We start from the raw sequence: 18,400 nt of genomic DNA, 5'->3' as shown, positions 1-18,400 counted from the left end.
AAGAAAATGGAGAGAGCTTGGTCAGCACCCAGGACAGAAGGCAAGAAGACGGGTTCTTCAAAGTGTCAGGCCTTTAACAGGTGCGTAGGAAACGCATGTGGTAGCTCGTTTCGTCATTAGCGTCTCGTAGTGGACAATAACGATGGATACGCAGTCAAATCGGCGGAGACTGTTTTTACCCTTCTTGTTCGTCTGCCTGTCTCTGCCTCTCCTCTCCTCTACGCCTCCGCCTCGTTTCCTCTTTTTGTTAATAATCTAATTTCGTTTTCGTGTTCGTGTTCAGTGCTAGTCGTTCGGCTACGTTTGTCTTTTTTCCCTATTGAGTTCGCAAACGACTCTCCGAACACGGTGTACGCACTTTTACACCAGGGAAATATCTGGGCAATTGGCGGCTACCGTGCCTATAGGAGCTATATTACATATATGTATATATATAGATACACAGAATACATATACATATATATATATATAGCTACGGATGTACGAATACATTGCTTCTCATCTAGCTGCTGCAGGAAGCTTGCTTCATAAACTTAGTGCCCTCTTGGTGTGAAAGATCCGCCCATTTTGTTTCCAGTTCTGGCCTCGAAGTGGCGTCCCACTTCGTGCGATCGTACGGGTTTACGCTCATTAGGTATAGCTTCTTCAAGGCAGATGTATCTAGGTTCGAACTGGGATCCTGTAGTCTTTCCCTTTGGTTATACATTAAGTCGTCCACTACTTCCTCCAGTACCCAACTTCTGGGTACAAACAATGGGTTGGCTTTCTTGGCGATTGACGCTCTTGCCGTAGTCTCCGTGGGTGGAACCAAAGTCAAGTAGTCTTGCGTCCAATTGCGTATTTCTAGCAATTTTTCACTGAGCAGACGCAATTCACCGTTAGCATCAAATACGTTCTCACCAGCTGCGAAGGCCTTTTCATTTTCTGCCATTTGCTGCAGTTGTTCTGCGTTGAAGAACATTTTCAAGTACTTTTCGTCGAATGCTCCAAAAAGTGTTCCGGGGTCAGTTTTGTCCTTGATGAAGAAGGGCCCCGTGTAGTTTTGTAGATGAATAAAGAAATTGTTATAGTCAATTTTGGTAGCCTGCAAAATATCGAGCAATGGTTCGACGATAACAGCACAAAATTCTTTGGATTTCTCTGCTGCATGCTCGATATCTTCAGCGCTTGTGGAATTCATGCACGTTTCCAGATCCAAATCTACACCGAGTCTTTTAGACATTATCTGCGCGTACCTCGTGGTAAACACATATTTGTATTCATTAGCACTGAGTTCTACCAACTTCTGCACCCTTTCAATCATGGTCTTCTCCAGGGCATCGTCAACGGAATCCAGCTCGCCCTTGAGTAGTAATTCAAGGTCGCGGGCCTTAGGTCCCAGTAGACATGCGAGATCCTTGGCAAACTGTTGCAAGTTCCACCATATGATGCTTGGCTGGTTGGCAAACGAATACCTTTTCGCTGCGTCATCATGGTTTGGGGTGAAACTTGGTTCAAACTTGTCCAGAAAGGCAAACGGGCCATAATCAATGGTCAACCCCATAATTGAAGTGTTATCTGTATTCAAGACACCGTTTGCAAAGCCATATGCTTGCCAGTGGGCCACTGTATTTGCATTCAAACTAACTACATGTCTGAAAAACTTGTCATATTTGCTCAACGTAGTAATGTCCTTTTCGGTCATGGAACTCCCATCACATTCATCCCTTTCCACCTGCTCACCAATTTTTGTCTCATTATCAGGGAAAAAATCTCTTTTGAATATATTAAAGTCGGGCTTCCCTTCAAATTGCGCTCCCTCGTCAAACAATTCCTCAATGCAATAATCGGATAGTTTGATCAACCCTTCTAAATCGTGTCGCCATCTGAATAAGTTGAAGTTGCCTAATCGGATCCAACTGGGTGCAAAACGGCACACAACAGCGCACGGTTCTTGTGTGCGCCTTTGCGCCTTCGACCCCGGTAACAGGGTTAGTTGCACGGCTCTTGTGGAGGGGATTCCAATGCTGTTCAAGGCCTCGCTCATTATAAACTCACGTATACTTGATCTCAACACAGCTTTTCCATCTGCAAACCGAGAGAAGGGCGTCATACCGGCCCCTTTCAGCTGAAACGTTTGCCATTGTCCATTACAATTGTCCTTAAGATCAAACAAGTTGACTACGCGTCCGTCCCCCAACTGTGCTGCAAATGAGCCGAATTGGAATCCAGAGTACACTGTACTATAGGGGAAGATATCATCAGAATAATATATTTTCTCGCCAGATAGTATTTTCTCTAAGTCCCGATCCTGCACCAAACCAAACTCGTCAAGCGCGTTTTGTGAAAGTAGTAATGGCTTATAATGTGGTTTCTTCGTAGGCAGACAAAATGCAAAATGAGCTCCCTGCGAAACCATCCGAGGTGTATGGAAAAGTTTCAATCTCACGGGATCCGCTGCATTGTGCTGCTGTACGACATTGATTGCCTCTGGTATAGACGACAGGGAAGTGTCCGGGGTTAACTTCTTGATAAAATGGGACGCTGCAGAGTTTTTCAACGCATTTATTATAGTTCTTTTTTCTCTCATAATTGTATAACACGCTTTGTCTTTCTTTCTTGGACTCTACTTCCTTCACTTTCTGGTGTGTGGTTTGTAGCTTGTCCTTGATGGCTGTTTTTATGAAAGCAGAATAATTACGGTGACGTGTTTGTGGGTCCTTTGGCTCACTTTCCAGTTTCATGATCACCACACATCACGGTCATGTTCTTCATCGTCCAATTTCGGAGTTCCGCGTCAGCCGTGCAACCATGTGTTATTTCACCCGAATAAATAAGGGAAAAGAGAAGAAGGAATTACGTGGCTTAAAGGAGCTGGACGCTTTGCCTGACGAGGTTCCATTTGGTCCAATGTATGGCCCCATAATTGACGTATCCTTAATTTCCTGTAACTTCACAGTAGTTCCAACCATGGAGCCCTTCAAGGAAAGAACATTAAGTGGTCCCAGGTATGGGTTTGAGGATGTTCTCGTTACGTAGTAGATCCCGCCTTTTAGGGATCACAAAGGGGAAATAACAAGTTACAGCATGTGGTGGCATACATGAGGTCAATGGCAGTTTTACTTTAGTCGTACATGATTAACCAATCTTTTCCGTGCTTGTGTATGATCGACTGTGTATGAATTGTGTTCACTAGTATCTCTCTCCTTAACCACAGTTATTGTAAACTGAGGCCTGGCTTCCTTTTAAAAAAAAGTAATTTGTAATACTAGGAGCACGTTTGGGCTTCGTCATTTCTTTTGCCCTTTGTTGCCAAACCAGAACAATCTCTCCTACGCTTTTAATGACATTGGATAGTAACTTCCTCCCCGCATCATGCCTAGTAATTAAAACAAATAACGCACAAAGGGAGTAAAGGGAACTGGTAAGAAAAGACCCAGATCCTTTTTTTGGTCTCTGTTTCTTGCTTGTCAATCAGCCCCCCTTAAAGCAGTGAATACTTCTTGGACTATAAAAGCTCATTACTATTTCATCAAAAAGAATACATTCTTACTCTCATTTCTCAAATATATACTCTCTCTAAAGACAATCGGTGCTGTATAAAACCTGAGTACAAATAACAATTCAAAGATGTCCAATTTATTAAACAAGTTTGCTGACAAATTGCATGGCAACGACCACGATGAGCGTTACGAAGACGACAATGACGACCAAACTAGACAACAACGTCATGAAAAACATCAACAGAGAGAATTGAGGAATCAAGGATCCAAGGCTGATCCTTACGGTGAGCAGAACCAAGGTAATTTTCCTCAACACCAGCAACCACAATCTAATCTAGGCGGTAACACGCAGCTTGGCGGTAACGATTTCCAGCAACAAACTACTGACTACACCGCGGGCACCGGTGGTGGCGGTTACACTCAAACTTACCGCGAGACTAACACTCAAGGTCAGTTAGACGACGATGAAGATGATGATTTCTTGGCTTCAGGTCAACAGCAAAAACAAGGTCGTACAAGAGGTGCCCAAAGTAACCGCTACCAATCCTCCAACATGGGCAGCGGAAGACGCGACTTATCCGGATCAGGAAACGACCAATATGATGACGATAGCGGAAATCAAGGCGTCTGGTAGATGCGGTGGCATTTATTTCATGCCTACGGTGCGGGTTGCACCCTTAGGCAGCAAGTAGGACAATTTTTTACCCTTATTTCGTCGTCTTTTTTTATTTCTTCATCTGGCCTACTGGCCAAGGTGCCACTTTTTAAGCTAGTTCATATGTCTTATCTAGTTTTATTTAGATCTATAGCTGTCCGTTTATACGTTTTTATTAACATCAGTTTGATCTGATTAGTAACCTAGTAGTAACCTTTTTCGTCGAGGTGTGCCGTTTCACGGGCCTCCAGATCCAGGTGTATAACAATAGGATTATGAGAAAACGGGGTGGGACAGTCGTTGTCTAACTCAAATGCCCTGGAATTAGCGGATAAAGTATCGTTATTGTGCTGGACAACAATTTTTGAGATTTCTTTTTGCCTCACCTCAAGGTCAGTGGCAGTTGTAAAAACCCGAGTAGATTGGTACCTTTTCAAGTGCGTTCTTACAACTATCCTTTTTTTAAATTCACGAAGTAATAATAGCAATTACGTTCTCAAAGGAACAAACACCATAAAGATATGCTGCGGATAGGTATTGGTTCCATCAAGCAACTCGGTTCCTCAGTGCCAGGCTATAACAATACTAGTTACCACGCGGCCGGGAGGGTTATAAGAACATCAAACCCGTACAGCATAGTGATCTCAGTCAACTGGAGAAAACACCTGCATTCTTCGACACTACTAAATAAAGAAGGTCAGGAGGAGAGTTATAATGAACAGCTCGTTTCAAAAAAGATTTTACAAGATGGACGGAATTCCAAACGCAATGACAGTGAACAGATAAAGGAAAGAACCACTCCCTCTGCGAAGTCGTTGCTGCAGCATACTCATAGTCATAGCCACACACATATGCATGACAATCCTCTATTGTCGCTGAATGTACAGCAAATTAAAAAGAATCCTGGCGTAAGAATAACATGGATAGGTCTCGCATCAAATGTGGGGATGGCAGTGGGAAAATTTATAGGAGGAATTACATTTCATTCTCAAGCGTTACTTGCTGATTCCGTGCATGCTCTTAGTGATTTAGTATCTGATTTTTTAACACTGTTTTCTGTCCAATATGCATCTCGTAAACCAACTTCGGAGTATCCTTATGGATATGGTAAAGTGGAAACTGTAGGGTCTCTGGCAGTATCCACAATCTTGACAATGGCCGGTATATCTATCGGTTGGTCATCATTATGCGCTATTGTGGGGCCCATCATCCCTCATGTAATTCTCGAATCAATGGCTGGTTTAATCGGTGAGACGCATTCACATTCTCAGTCTTTGACGCAGCAGGCAACTAACGTCAATGCTGTATGGATTGCAGCGGGTTCTATCTTGGTTAAAGAGTGGGTTTTCCAGGCAACAAAGAAAGTTGCTATCCAAACAAATTCTAATGTACTAATGGCAAACGCGTGGCATCATCGTGTCGACTCTTTGACGTCATTAGTAGCATTGGTCGCTATCACGTCTAGTTATTTTTTCAACATTCAATCTTTGGATAATTTAGGTGGGCTTGTGGTGTCAGGTTTAATTATAAAAACTGGTGGACAAGGTATCTTAACTTCATTGAAGGAGTTAGTTGATCAGTCCATACCACCCACTGATCCTCGTTATTTAGAAATTGAATCTGTCATAAAAGACAGCATTAGCAGTTTGAAAACGGACTTGGATCTCAAGCAATCGTTATATGTAAAAGACCTCACTATATTAGCATCTGGCCCTAACCTTCGTGCCACCACAACTTTGGAGGTACCAGTTTCACATTCAGGGCAAGAAGTCGGGATAAGGTTTTTGGAAAATGCTATCTCGACTATAAGGCAAGATTTGCGTCTGAAAGTACCAAATGTGGGGAAGGTGGACGTCGAGTTCGTTGATGTAACTTCTGACTCTAAAAGTGACTTGGAACAAACTCACGATATTAAATCAGGAAGTCATAGTCACAGCCACTTCGATTCTGCTAACAATCACATCCGTAAACATTAGTGTATTTTTGATGATGAGTTTTTTTAAAAAGTAAAGAGCAAAAGCACAGCCTTTCACATATTAATAATTACTGAGCTTAGTATATATATATGTTAAATAAGGAAGAACAATTCGTGCTGTTCCTTTGTATAAAGCAATGTATTCTATATATAATCAATCACAAATATATATGCATGTTCATTTCTGGCCGACAATCCAATCGTTCAAACCGTGCTTATTTCTAGCAATTTCAAAAGCATAGAATTGTAGCCTCACGACAAAACAAGTAGAAAATTGGCCATATTCAGCTGAAGCATCTGTTCTTAACAAAGTACCAAAGTTGTAGTCTTCGATTTTCTTCTCAAAAATTGAGAAGAACTTTCTCCATCTTTCCTTGGCTTCTTTAGTTTTTAATTCTTCCTCCGTAAACTTTTTGACTCTCTCAACATCCTTGTATTCTGGAAATCTTTCCATAAAGTTCTCGTATATTTCGTCATCAAACTTAGTTAAGCGTAACTTGGAACCTGGAACACTTGTTAATAGTTTCCAGTATGTTTCTGCCTGTTCAACAGCAACAACAGCGAATTGTTTCTCAATATCTTCTAAGTTATCAGCAGTTTCTGCATTAAAGGTGGACATTGTTATATTATTGTTTCGTTGTGATTCTTGTAACCCATGTAACCAGTTGTAGTTTCAATGTATGAAAAATCATCATCGCCTTTTGCTAGTCGAAGAATCTATGAATGCTCATTACTCCCTAGTTCAATTTCTTACCCGGATTATTTTCTTCAACACCGTCCGTTCATTACTGGTATAATGAGGGATTTATAAGGTGGGCGCTAGCAGTAAAAGAATATTTAACCCCTTTAAATCGTCGCAGGATGTGCCTAATGGATCAGGAGTTATTTTAGTGTGCTCTTCGAACACAATTCATAACTTAGATCATTTTTGAACGTATGAAGATAATGACCATTTTTGTGTATTTTTAAAAAAATGATCTTTTATTACAATCTCTTTTCCAACTTGTAGTCCAGCATTGACAAATGTTAGCATTAAAAAGGATTCCTTGAATTTAAGTTTACATAATCAAGTTGCGTACCGTATATATATATATAAAAGAACCAATATTAACTACTCTGTATTAAAAATGAATTAACCTAGAAAACAAAAAAGGAAGAAGAGCGTCATATACTTGCCCTAAACTCTATCAACATAGTAAAAGCTCCATTTGAGGAGTGAACAAGAAAAAAAAGAAAGATGATGAAGAGAAACAAAAACGAAGTAAGCGAAGATAAAACACTAGCCAGTAGGCTTTCAATCTTCTTCATCGTCAGTATCGACTGGTTTTGGTGTACCTTTTGGCGATGACAACCATTCGATGTAACGTAGACGACGACGTTCAGCTTGCAACTTCTTTTCATTTCTTGTCAATCTCTTCTTTCTTTGTTTAACCTTGATGTTAGCTGGGGAATCATCGTCATCGACAGATGGTTTGGCTAAGTTAGAGGCCTTTAGGCCAACGGCATCAGCATTGCCACCATCTTCGAATTTGGATTGATCAACTTGTGCAGTACCCTTTTGAACCATTTTACCGTTCTCCACAATCCATTGTTCAGGGCATAAAGCGCCAACAAATTCGTTATTATGCGAAATCATAACAACACCACCACTCCAGTCACGAATAGCAACGGCTAAAGCACCAAGAGAGTCTCTGTCCAAATAATTGGTAGGTTCATCTAAAACAAGTAAATGAGGGTTGTTCCACATAGCACCTGCAATAACGACTTTGACTAATTGACCACCAGACAAGGAACCTAGTGGAGTATGGTTAGCAATTTCAGAGTCTAGACCAACGTCTTCGAAATGTTTGGTGATAACTGAAGGAATCAATTGACGGTAACCCAAACCCTCTCTGGAGGCTTCATGATCGTCGAATTTTTGGACCAATTTTTCAAAACCATGTTCAACCAAAACATCCTTTGGAACCCAAGAATTGTATTTTGGTTTCCAATACTTCCATTTGACCTCATATTGAAAAGATTTTTTCAACTTTTGTCTACCGACAATAGCTTCAATAGCTCTCTTACCTCTACCATCATCAATGTCAATTTCCTTTGTCATCATTTCCTTTTCATCTTCGGATATTTTTCTAGATTCTTTCAATAAAACTTCACGGTCATCACCAAATTGATAACGCCATTGTAAGTATTGATTAGCCGTCTTTTCCTTATGTTCGTTGACGTGTTGCAACGCATGTTGAGCAATATAACCAATACGTAAGTTTGGATGTTTTTCCACTTTACCTTCATTTGGAACCAATTCACCGGTTAATAACTTGATTAATGTGGATTTACCAGCACCATTTGGACCTAAACAGGCCACACGAGAAGACAGAGACAATGAACAGGAGACATGACTTAAGGAAGGTTTTTGAGCACCTGGATAACTGAAAGTGACATCAGTCATTTTAGCGACTGCTCTAGTGTTGGACTTAACACCCGTTAATATACCTGGGGGTGGGAAGCGCATTTGAGCATTAGAATCGGTCAAAGTATAATAAGACTTAGCTTCAGGTTTCTGCTCAACAAATGCAGCTAAGTTACCCTTGTAATAAGCCAATTTTTTGTTTTCATAATGAATGATATCAGTACAGACTGTATCTAAGAAACCAGAGTCGTGAGAAACAATCAATGATGTAATATCAGTATGTTCCAGTAAATATTCTTCTAACCACTTAACGTTCGAGACATCTAAATGATTAGTAGGTTCATCCAGCAATAAAATATCGGCTCTTTGTAGCATGGCTCTTGCCAACTCCAACTTCATTTTCCAACCACCAGATAAAGACCCAACGGTTTGAGCTCTTCTCTCTTCATCAAAACCGACAGATTCCAAAGCATTGGCAATTTCCTCACGAGAAGTAGATTGCAATTCTTCATCCAGAGCAATGAAAGAAACCAAGTCTAAATCACCTTCTTCACCTTGCAATTTATGTTCGACGAAACAGGTACGTAATGTGTTCTTATCAGGAAATCCATCTAACTGACCATTAGCGATTGCTCTCATTAAAGTAGATTTACCAGCACCATTCCTACCACACAAACCGTAACGATGGCCCTTTAAAAGACGTAGATTTGTTTTGTTCAAAAGCATTCTTGAACCATAAGCTAAGGAGAAATCAGTGTTGACAATCTCAATACCTTCGTCCTCATCTGCTCTTTCCTTTTCCTGATAAAATAATGCTCTCAAGTTATGGATGAAGTCCTGTTTGACAAATTCTCTTTGTGAATCTGAACCACCAAAAACTGCGGTCAAAAAATCTTCAAGCCTTTTCCAGTCGTTAACGTTAGAATCCACGGTCAAAATCTTGCTCATGTACTTGACGACTGTTTCGTCATTCATGTAAGGCTTGATGAAACAGGAATCATCAGCTTTAATGCCTTTGAGATGATCAAGTAAGAAGTCTCTACCTTCTTCTAAAGTCATCCTTCCCGAGAACTTGTTTTCCTTGTCGGCTTCGTCATCTTCTCTTAAAACGTTAAGGGCCTTTTCAGCCAATTCACGCACTTCTGGTAAGGAGGCAGTGTCAACAACCTTTTGGATACCAGGTAGAAGCAGAGGAATGAAACTTTCGATTTCATTACGGTTATTCACCAACCTTGTTAAATTCTCCACAACAATAACGGTCTGTCTTAGTTGCTCTTGGGATGAAGAAGATAGGTTCAAAGATCTGTTTAGGATAGGAACTAATAAAGACAGAGAGGGTTCGGTAACTTCAGCGACAAATGTAACACTGGATAACGACTTTACAGATTCAGGGACCTTAGATGGATCTTGCAGAGTGTCCACAATCAATTTATAACGGGGAGACAAATCTAAGTTATCTAAGATAGAAACATAGTCTAATAATGTTTTATAACCTTGTTTGGCCAATTCTGGTTTGAAATCAGTAGCTACATCGGTCAAAACTGGAACGGCATCTTTGAAAGTTAGTTCCAGTAAATCGTTCGCCGAATCTTCTCTTATTCTATCTACGACGCTCAAAGCAGCCATCTTAGCTTGCCATTTGGCACCAGATGATAAGAAATCTAGAATTGTGGGAAGTACAATGCAGGTTAAAGCCTCCATTGGAAAGCAATTCAACAAAGAATCAATGGCATGTTGCGCGGCACGTTTGACGGTGTTCTCTTTATCAGAAACACAGTCAAGGGCCACATTGAATAATGGTAGCAAGTACGCTTCTTGTGGAGGTTTTCCGTTAAAAAATTGAGCAATGTTGGAAATTATTAGCATGGCAGATTCTCTGACTAATGATGGATTCTTAGGTTTGATGAATTTGGATAGAACATCGACTATTTTCCACTCTTCAATTTTTTCACCTGTACTGTTACCTTCCTTGCCAAATTCTTCAATGATTAGTTTAATTTGATTTTTGCAATCAGTGATGCTTTGGCACTCAGGTATCTTCGATAAGAATTGAGAGATGGGTGTTAACTCTAAGTTCGACAGTTTTTCATTCAAAGAGGTCAAAGATGTGGTAGAAGCAGATGGAGTTGGAGTCCCACTTTGGTTGGGTGTCACAGCCGATTGTTTGTAATTAGTTTTTTGATAACTTTGGCCATTGTATTTACTATAGTTATTATAGTTGTTGTAGTTATTGTTATACGACTGGTAACCACCTTGTTGATAAGACGCATTCTGGTAGTTGCCGCCTTGTTTCCAATTCCGCTGTTGTTGGTAGCTACTTTTGTTGGAAGCGTTGCTATTACCGGCATCAGCAGTAGGATTTTTAAAATAACCACCAAAGGGAGAAGCGACCAGATTTGGGTCCTTTGGTTGGTCGTCAAGGAAAGAGTTTAAATCTTTAAACTTCTTTGGAGGCATCCTGATTCTATTTAGAACTGATTGTCGTTGTATTTATGGTTTACGGTTCACAAAATATAAATTATGCACTATAGATCGACGCACATGTATTATCTTAAATAGGCTGCAATGAATATTATTTTTTAGCATTTATTGCGATGCTGCTGAAAATTTTTTTTTCACCTTGAAACTTTTCTTTTTCCATTGAAAAGTTATATGTGGTGTTTGGGTTTATGTCATCACATCTTGTATTTCCCATGCTAATCACAATTAACAAGCTCAATATCAAGTGGTCATAGTTACTATGTCTTCATGGTTATCACTGCAGCAGCTTTTGGTTCATATACGTTTATGCACATTAATCTTTTGTGCTTTTCGAAGTAGTGCATGCCATTTTTTTCATGAGAGAGCGAAATTTGGCGTATTAGAAAAAAAGTGTAAACAAGAAGAAAACGTGCCAGTTGGCCAATTGTTAAGGCTTTATCGCAATTAAAGTGCCACAAAGGACCGTAGTCACTGAAGAAAGTAGTAGTATCTAATTGGATGCTGTAAGGATAAAATAGGTGCTTTTGATAACGTAAGAAAGGGATAAAGCAGAGAGGCAGCCAAAAATTACACAAAGCACAACAAAAATGAGAACGTTGACATTCTTGATTGAGAACAAAAACACAGTCTGTTTTACGCTCTTAGTCGCTATAGCACTTTCACTGTATTTACTGGTTTATTTATTTTCGCATACACCAAGGCCGCCATATCCAGAGGAGCTCAAATACACAGCTATTGATGAAAACGGCCTTGAAATTAGTCGTGCTTTACCTAACTTGAGTGAGCACCAAGATGACGAGGAAATCTTTCTGTCTGTTGTTATCCCAAGCTATAATGAAACAGGTAGAATTTTACTAATGCTGGCAGACGCAATCAACTTTTTAAAGGGAAAATATGGTTCCCGGTGGGAGATTGTGATAGTGGATGATGGTTCCACAGATAATACCACACAATATTGTTTGAAAATTTGTAGAGAACAGTTCAAATTGAACTATAAACAATTCAGGGTCATCAAATTCTCACAAAACAGAGGTAAAGGTGGCGCAGTGAGACAAGGTTTTTTACATATTAGAGGTAAGTATGGTCTTTTTGCTGATGCTGATGGTGCTAGTAAGTTCAGCGACGTAGATAAATTAATAGAGGCTATTAGAACAATTGAAGCCTCTAGTACAGATGTAAAGACGATTAAGCCAGCTGTAGCAATTGGTTCCAGAGCACATATGGTGAATACCGAGGCCGTCATAAAGAGATCGATGGTTAGAAACTGCTTGATGTACGGTTTCCATACTTTAGTTTTTATCTTTGGTATCAGATCTATTAAAGACACACAGTGTGGATTCAAATTGTTCAACAGAGCCGCTATATTAAGGATTTTTCCGTACCTGCATACTGAGGGTTGGATCTTTGACGTAGAAATCTTGATTTTGGCCATCAGGAAAAGAATCCAAATAAAAGAGATACCAATTTCCTGGCATGAGGTTGACGGCTCTAAGATGGCTTTAGCTATTGATAGTATCAAAATGGCGAAAGACTTAGTTGTCATAAGAATGGCCTATTTATTAGGGATATATAGAGATAATAAGAAGTGTTAAAGTACCTTCTTTTATTGTTGTTATCATCATTATTATTATTACATAAGCTTTCAGAACAGCATTTGAATAACCAAAAAAAAAAATTCTTGTACGGAAGGATCTGTTTAATTTTTGAGAATATTCTATTACATGACTTTTTTTGAACCCTCAAAGATTTCATATGATAAAGAAGATAACTTTCTTCTTATGATTGTACCGTTATTCAAAAAAGTTCTGATAAGAGATGCATATTCCTTGCTATCGTTTGTTATATTATCAAAGGCGTTTAACAGCGCAGGCGTGTTGATTTCCAGTTCGACTTCATGGGTTGTCTCCGACTGTCTACTTTTTGAACTTTGATTATGATTTTCAACCTTCGTAATGTCAATTCTTGTACAGGAATCATTGTGAATGTAACTAACACGGTCTTTCGTTCTTTCACTGATTGGGCTTTGAGATTTATATTTTTCTGGCGGGTCGTTGTCAGGTACAGGTAATTCCAAGTTCAACGAGATTTTCACGTCGTAACTATCTTTTGGTGAATATAATAGTAATTGGGCCACGTGTCTTTTTTCTATAAATTGTCCTACTCTACCAGTCTTAATATCTGTACTCATTCTCAAGAACCTTGGTCTTTGTGTGGATAATCCGACTCTATACACAGAATCTTTTGTCTGAGATTCAATAATACTGAATTTACCTGTATTTTCCGTGACTTCGCTAATACCACGAATATATTTGCTTAACTCTTTGAACAGGGATGCGTCAATATTTGGGGTGAGGTGAGCATCAAGCTCAGTGAAAACACATTGTGAAGAAACTGGTGGATTTACACGATCTGGGCCTTTCGCATCAATGATAACACCAAATTTCATTTCTAATTCTATGAAGGATCTTTGTTCAGGAGCAATCGAGTATATTGTAGCATAAACCCAATCTTGTACTGACTTCGTTAAATCATCATCAGGAATAATGTTTAAAAAAGACGGGTCAATTTTAAGATCTTTCACATCTATACTTTGAAGAGCTTTTATAGTAGGTTTCCATTTTTGTGCCCAAATTGGGACATTTTTGTACTTACTAGGTTTGGAAGACGCAGATATTTCATTAAGAACTTCTAAATCCCTTTTGATATTATTCTTTTTTGATTGTAAAGTAGCTTTTTCTTCAAAGATGTTATTGACAGCAGCATTTGTTTCTTCTTCCTCCTTGACTACACTTCCCATTGCATTTCCCGCTATCTTTCCCTCCGCTTGTTTCTGTTTTTGTGGTGGTATTTGGGTTATGTAGTTGTTTGCGCTGTCCCTGTCGTTGCCTTGTTTCGGTAGTCTCTGTTCTTCGTCGCTCTTAATATTATGAGGTATTGAAACATCGGAAGGCTTTTCTAACTTCACCTTGGCATCAGTACCATCGTTAGTGAGAGGCAATCCATTAGGTGACAGATTTCTATGTTGTTTATCATAGTCAAAGGCCATTTCTGAATCGAAATTGATTTCTCCACTTGTACCTACGTCGTCATCTGTATCTGTTTCTTCATCATCGGCTGATGACTTGCGTGATTTAGGTTTTTGTGAGTGTGAATCATGGCCAATACTCTCCTTGTAATTGTCAATTGGGGCATCTTGGCCAATTGATATTTGATTTGAATCTGGTTCTGAATTTTCGGCAAGAGGTCTGGCTGCATCAGCTGCTTCGCTCAGTTTTTGTAATTTGACTTTTTCATTCTCATCGTGATTGACCAGATCGTCTAACGATAAAGCTCTTTTTGTTTGAGGAGGGTTGTCAGTATAACTCATATTGAAAGGATAGAAATGCCACTAACAATTCAAGCTTTTTAATAAAAGAGTACTACTCCAGACTCGATGTATAAAAGATAATTTGGAGATATCAGTACTAGTATTCCCAGTGGGTCTTTCAGTGTTGAATATACTCTAAAGTCTTGCTCTTAATTCCTCCTCTTATGTAGGTGAAAATATATTATAGATTCATCAAAGGATTTTTCCTTTATTACCATAACTTACGCCATAACTAGCTCTGACATGAGTAAAAAAAACATATCACTCTTAACGGAATGTTGGTTAATCATGACTCGTATCCGATTCATGCTATCTATCTCTGCAGATACTGCTTCTGGGATTAAGGACGACTCAGAAAGTCCTAGTAAAACTAGGTTCAAGGCCTGCTATACTTGTAGTTTGGAAGAGTATTATGGATCAGAAAAAATGGCATGTATTTTTTTAAAGAATATGGTTATATGAGTATTGAGTGCTTAGTACATACGTCTTGCGCCTGTTTGCAGATAAAGCTCGTCTTCTTTTATCTACGTATACTAAGTGAATAGTAAACTACATGAATAAAAAAAAAGCCCATAAATAAAAATAAATAGGAAGTAAAACGGCTTGACATAATATCACATAACGGGAATGTAACATGGACACAAGATTTGTTCAAACGTGGAATATGCAAAAAAGAAACCAAAAAACATGTTCGTTTATATCACGATCATTCTTGAACACTTTCCAAAGGATTGAAGCTTTGAGATGTATAAGGATTGAACTTCGGCCTAGAGTTGAATATAGAAGACGCAGAATTTGGCGGTGAAGAAGACAAGGAACCAGGATTAGAACTGGGGCGCGTGTTCTGGTGATACAATGACATTTGTTCAGCAGTCAGTCTATCCATTTTTTCGCATGCTTGCTGTTCTTCGAGAGAAAGCAAAGATCTTGGACAGAAAAACAAGTCATCCTTAAAAGATTTGCAGATGTTGTTCTTGTATATTATGGAAGAGTGATCTATATCCGGGACGACATAATGCTGAGATGACCTGCTGAAGAGTAATGGGGGTACAGTACTAGCATTGGCATTCTTGTTAAGGTTTGAGTTTGCGCTGGTACCGGTACCTGCCAAGAACAAAGGCGGGCTTATTGGTTGTTGTTGTTGTTGTTGTTGAGGCTGCTGTAACGGTGGTGCATTCTGTTGCAGTTGCTGCTGTAGTTGTTGTTGTTGTTGTTGGTGCTGGAGACGATCATATTTGAAATTCTGGAAACTCATCGTATCTGGAAGAATACTGAAGGCGTTGCTGCCTGCGAAATTCATAGGTTCTTGGATATTTGGAGGGGTATTGTAGGGCATCATTTCATGGAATAATAGAAAAGTGGTTATATGTATTGACTAGTTTGCTAAAGTCGGAAAAAAGCGTCATCTTTTCAGCGAATTGAGATAAAAAGCTTCTTTCTTTTCTTTTTCTTATTATTGCAATTTTAACGGGGGGCCGGGTGAGGGTGGTGGAAGATGACTATGGTGACAAACGTGGAGTACATGTATATGATTAAGTGTATAAAGTCAAGAGGCATCATCATTGCTTCGTATCCGCGGGCTATTGTTAGTTAGTCTTATAGCGTAATTTTTAGTGCTACTGTGGGCTGAACAAAGCAGCCGCGAAAGTATAAAATTGCGTTATCATGCGGCTATTTCTCGTGGACAAACATAAGTAGTCAGAATACCTTTTGTGTAAGGGCTGTTTTGTTTATGTTCGTGTCTTTTATCATTTTTATAGCACTGAACATGCATATTTCAACTTATCTGAAGAGGTTTTTTTATAAATTTCATTCAATATGAAACGAAACATAAATATAAGACAGGTGAGCCCATAATTTGTTTGCGCATATTAAGAATTATATTGGTTGTGAGATATTTATACTCTACGGAATATTTAAAAATTTCATTCGGATTGTTTCGATCAAGTCAATATGTAATCAACACTTAGCCTCTTCTTATTGGTATTGACCGAAATATCGGACTCTGATAGTGCTTCCGACCTCTTCTTATTGCTATTATCATTGTCGTCATCATTATTATTCTTGAAATTCTCTCCCTTTTCACTGTCATTTTTCGACAAAGACATATTATTGTTGTTATTGCCATTCGGTTGTCGGCTGAATGCCTGCTGATGCTGCGGGAAAACAATTGGTCTTGCTTCAGCACCTGCCGCTGGCATAGAAAATGGCGGAGAGAATGAATCAGGATTGCTGTTGATTATATTAGTGTTAGTATTAACGTTGATATTATTTGGTCTAATGTTATAGTTGTTCATAGCTGTCCGAGCTGGGAAGTCGGCTGAATCATTATATTTGAAGGAAACACTTGGTATGGATCTCGGAGGAAAAGACGATACCATTGCCTCTGTGGCCGGATGGGCCACTGAAGTAGGACTCACATTCAACGGGTACTGTACATCTATTGATGGTAGATAATTGACGGTGGTACTGTTACTGGGAAGAGGGTACTGGTAGTAGCTATCAGTAATTGGGTGGGAAGGAGGAAAATAGTAGGGGGGCTGTTGTTGTTGTTGTCGCTGAGTATTATAAATGGATCTTGGAGAAATGGGTGGAATGCCTCTCGCGCTGGTAATGAACTCTGGCGAAGAATGTGTTATTTGGGGCGCTTTTTCGTTTTCTGCCATCATCGGCATATTAACGCCAACAGTATTGATTTTCCTGGAAGGATCGCTATATGATGTAGATGACGTAGCGGAAGACGACGAAGATGCAGAGGAAGACGAGGATAAAGACGAAGATGAAGGCTTACGCTGATGCGAGCTAGAAGCATGGTGATTTTTATGTGCATGGACCGACTCCCGGTGCTGTTTCAAATTGTCAACTCTACTGAAGAATTTCAAACACGCAGGACATTGAAACGGCTTTTCTCCCGTGTGCTTTCTTATATGACGTGCAAGATGCTCCGCTCTAGTGAAGGACATCGTACAACCATCGTACCCGGTGCATTTAAACGTTTTCCTTCGAGCACTTTTGGACCTCTTCGGAGTGGATGCCGCTACACTGTTGGTGGCAAAACTCCTATTGTTGCTCGTAAGAACACCGGCAGTATTACGATTCGTGGTATTTTCCATGTCGTGATTTTTTCTTATCTTATCACAGTATTATTTATGTGTTAGTAAAAAAAGCTAAGCCCGTAAGTCGCTCCAGATTCTTCTCTTTACATACGTGGTCAATGAAGCTATTGCAAATACTGCAGCCAAGAAATCCTGTCTATATTAAAACAAGACGAAACTTTATTTGCCGGGATGAACAAGAAACAACCGAAGTTATAGGCAATAAGAACGGATTGTGATTATTATATACGGAGACTGCTGAACGGTTAAGGGGGGGGAAGCCGTGAAGGAGCAAACAAATCTTGAAAAAGAAAACATTTTTCTAAAAAAAAAAATAGAGGGGATAAGTAAGGCCCTTAGGGGGACTATAAATCGGCGAGGAATTCGAAGGCCAAAGGACACCTCCTACCTCTAAGCAAGGGCGAACACCAGCGGCGATCGAGGATGCTGGTACTTTAAGGGCACTCGCCCACCTTCGCGTATTTTTCTCTTCCCTGTATTTGGCGGAGGCGATCAAGGGATGGCTCACACAACGAGCCGCAGGAGACGTCGCGACTTGGTCTCAGACCCTATTCTGTACACCACAGCCTTCCAGCCCCTTGCCCCACGCAGTTGGTGTAAACAATAGAGGGCAGCAAATCGTTGAGCCAACATAACCACCGGCCGTCCCTGGCCCTTTCCCCTCCTCATAATGCAGACAACAAACACAGGTGAAAAGGAAACCGGTGCTGGGCCGGCCGATATAGCAAAAGACTAATTACCCCAGAGCTGCTACGCGGGCTTCTATTCTTCTGCGCGTCAATACGTCCCCGCGCGAATTTGTGTGGACTGAACAAATAGAAGAATGGAACTGTTGTACGCTCAGGGCCATATGATTTGTCAACGTACATTACGATTAGGCCGGGTCAGAACCGAAGGCTAAGGTAAAGGAGCAAAAA

The 18,400-nt window shown here is 39.9% G+C and overlaps 9 protein-coding genes across 9 annotated transcripts; 3 read left to right on the top strand and 6 right to left on the bottom strand.

Moving 5' to 3' along the window:
* Window positions 1-502: 502 nt before the first annotated feature.
* Window positions 503-2,569, bottom strand: FMP40 (Fmp40p; the record flags this gene model as incomplete). Its single annotated transcript, XM_033913660.1, has 1 exon — window positions 503-2,569. One exon carries the CDS (start codon window positions 2,567-2,569, stop codon window positions 503-505), a length of 2,067 nt encoding a protein of 688 aa, XP_033769551.1.
* Window positions 2,570-3,609: 1,040 nt separating this feature from the next.
* Window positions 3,610-4,116, top strand: GRE1 (Gre1p; the record flags this gene model as incomplete). Its single annotated transcript, XM_033913659.1, has 1 exon — window positions 3,610-4,116. One exon carries the CDS (start codon window positions 3,610-3,612, stop codon window positions 4,114-4,116), a length of 507 nt encoding a protein of 168 aa, XP_033769550.1.
* A 542-nt stretch (window positions 4,117-4,658) lies between these two features.
* MMT2 (Mmt2p) lies at window positions 4,659-6,113 on the top strand (the record flags this gene model as incomplete). Its single annotated transcript, XM_033913658.1, has 1 exon — window positions 4,659-6,113. The coding sequence occupies one exon, from the start codon at window positions 4,659-4,661 to the stop codon at window positions 6,111-6,113; it is 1,455 nt and encodes a 484-aa protein (XP_033769549.1).
* Window positions 6,114-6,290: 177 nt separating this feature from the next.
* CHP1 (ribosome-associated Tef1p biogenesis chaperone CHP1) lies at window positions 6,291-6,731 on the bottom strand (the record flags this gene model as incomplete). The annotated part of the gene is made up of 1 exon (XM_033913657.1): window positions 6,291-6,731. The coding sequence occupies one exon, from the start codon at window positions 6,729-6,731 to the stop codon at window positions 6,291-6,293; it is 441 nt and encodes a 146-aa protein (XP_033769548.1).
* Window positions 6,732-7,406: 675 nt separating this feature from the next.
* NEW1 (New1p) lies at window positions 7,407-10,976 on the bottom strand (the record flags this gene model as incomplete). The annotated part of the gene is made up of 1 exon (XM_033913656.1): window positions 7,407-10,976. One exon carries the CDS (start codon window positions 10,974-10,976, stop codon window positions 7,407-7,409), a length of 3,570 nt encoding a protein of 1,189 aa, XP_033769547.1.
* A 611-nt stretch (window positions 10,977-11,587) lies between these two features.
* ALG5 (dolichyl-phosphate beta-glucosyltransferase) lies at window positions 11,588-12,592 on the top strand (the record flags this gene model as incomplete). Its single annotated transcript, XM_033913655.1, has 1 exon — window positions 11,588-12,592. The coding sequence occupies one exon, from the start codon at window positions 11,588-11,590 to the stop codon at window positions 12,590-12,592; it is 1,005 nt and encodes a 334-aa protein (XP_033769546.1).
* Window positions 12,593-12,717: 125 nt separating this feature from the next.
* CET1 (polynucleotide 5'-phosphatase) lies at window positions 12,718-14,367 on the bottom strand (the record flags this gene model as incomplete). The annotated part of the gene is made up of 1 exon (XM_033913654.1): window positions 12,718-14,367. The coding sequence occupies one exon, from the start codon at window positions 14,365-14,367 to the stop codon at window positions 12,718-12,720; it is 1,650 nt and encodes a 549-aa protein (XP_033769545.1).
* Window positions 14,368-15,073: 706 nt separating this feature from the next.
* Window positions 15,074-15,706, bottom strand: SPAR_P00470 (uncharacterized protein; the record flags this gene model as incomplete). Its single annotated transcript, XM_033913653.1, has 1 exon — window positions 15,074-15,706. The coding sequence occupies one exon, from the start codon at window positions 15,704-15,706 to the stop codon at window positions 15,074-15,076; it is 633 nt and encodes a 210-aa protein (XP_033769544.1).
* A 604-nt stretch (window positions 15,707-16,310) lies between these two features.
* USV1 (Usv1p) lies at window positions 16,311-17,480 on the bottom strand (the record flags this gene model as incomplete). Its single annotated transcript, XM_033913652.1, has 1 exon — window positions 16,311-17,480. One exon carries the CDS (start codon window positions 17,478-17,480, stop codon window positions 16,311-16,313), a length of 1,170 nt encoding a protein of 389 aa, XP_033769543.1.
* Between the last annotated feature and the right edge of the window lie 920 nt (window positions 17,481-18,400).

This window comes from Saccharomyces paradoxus, chromosome XVI, assembly GCF_002079055.1.
Source record: "Saccharomyces paradoxus chromosome XVI, complete sequence".
Taxonomy (NCBI): Eukaryota; Fungi; Ascomycota; class Saccharomycetes; order Saccharomycetales; family Saccharomycetaceae; genus Saccharomyces; species Saccharomyces paradoxus.
This window is presented reverse-complemented; position numbering and strand designations above follow the sequence as displayed.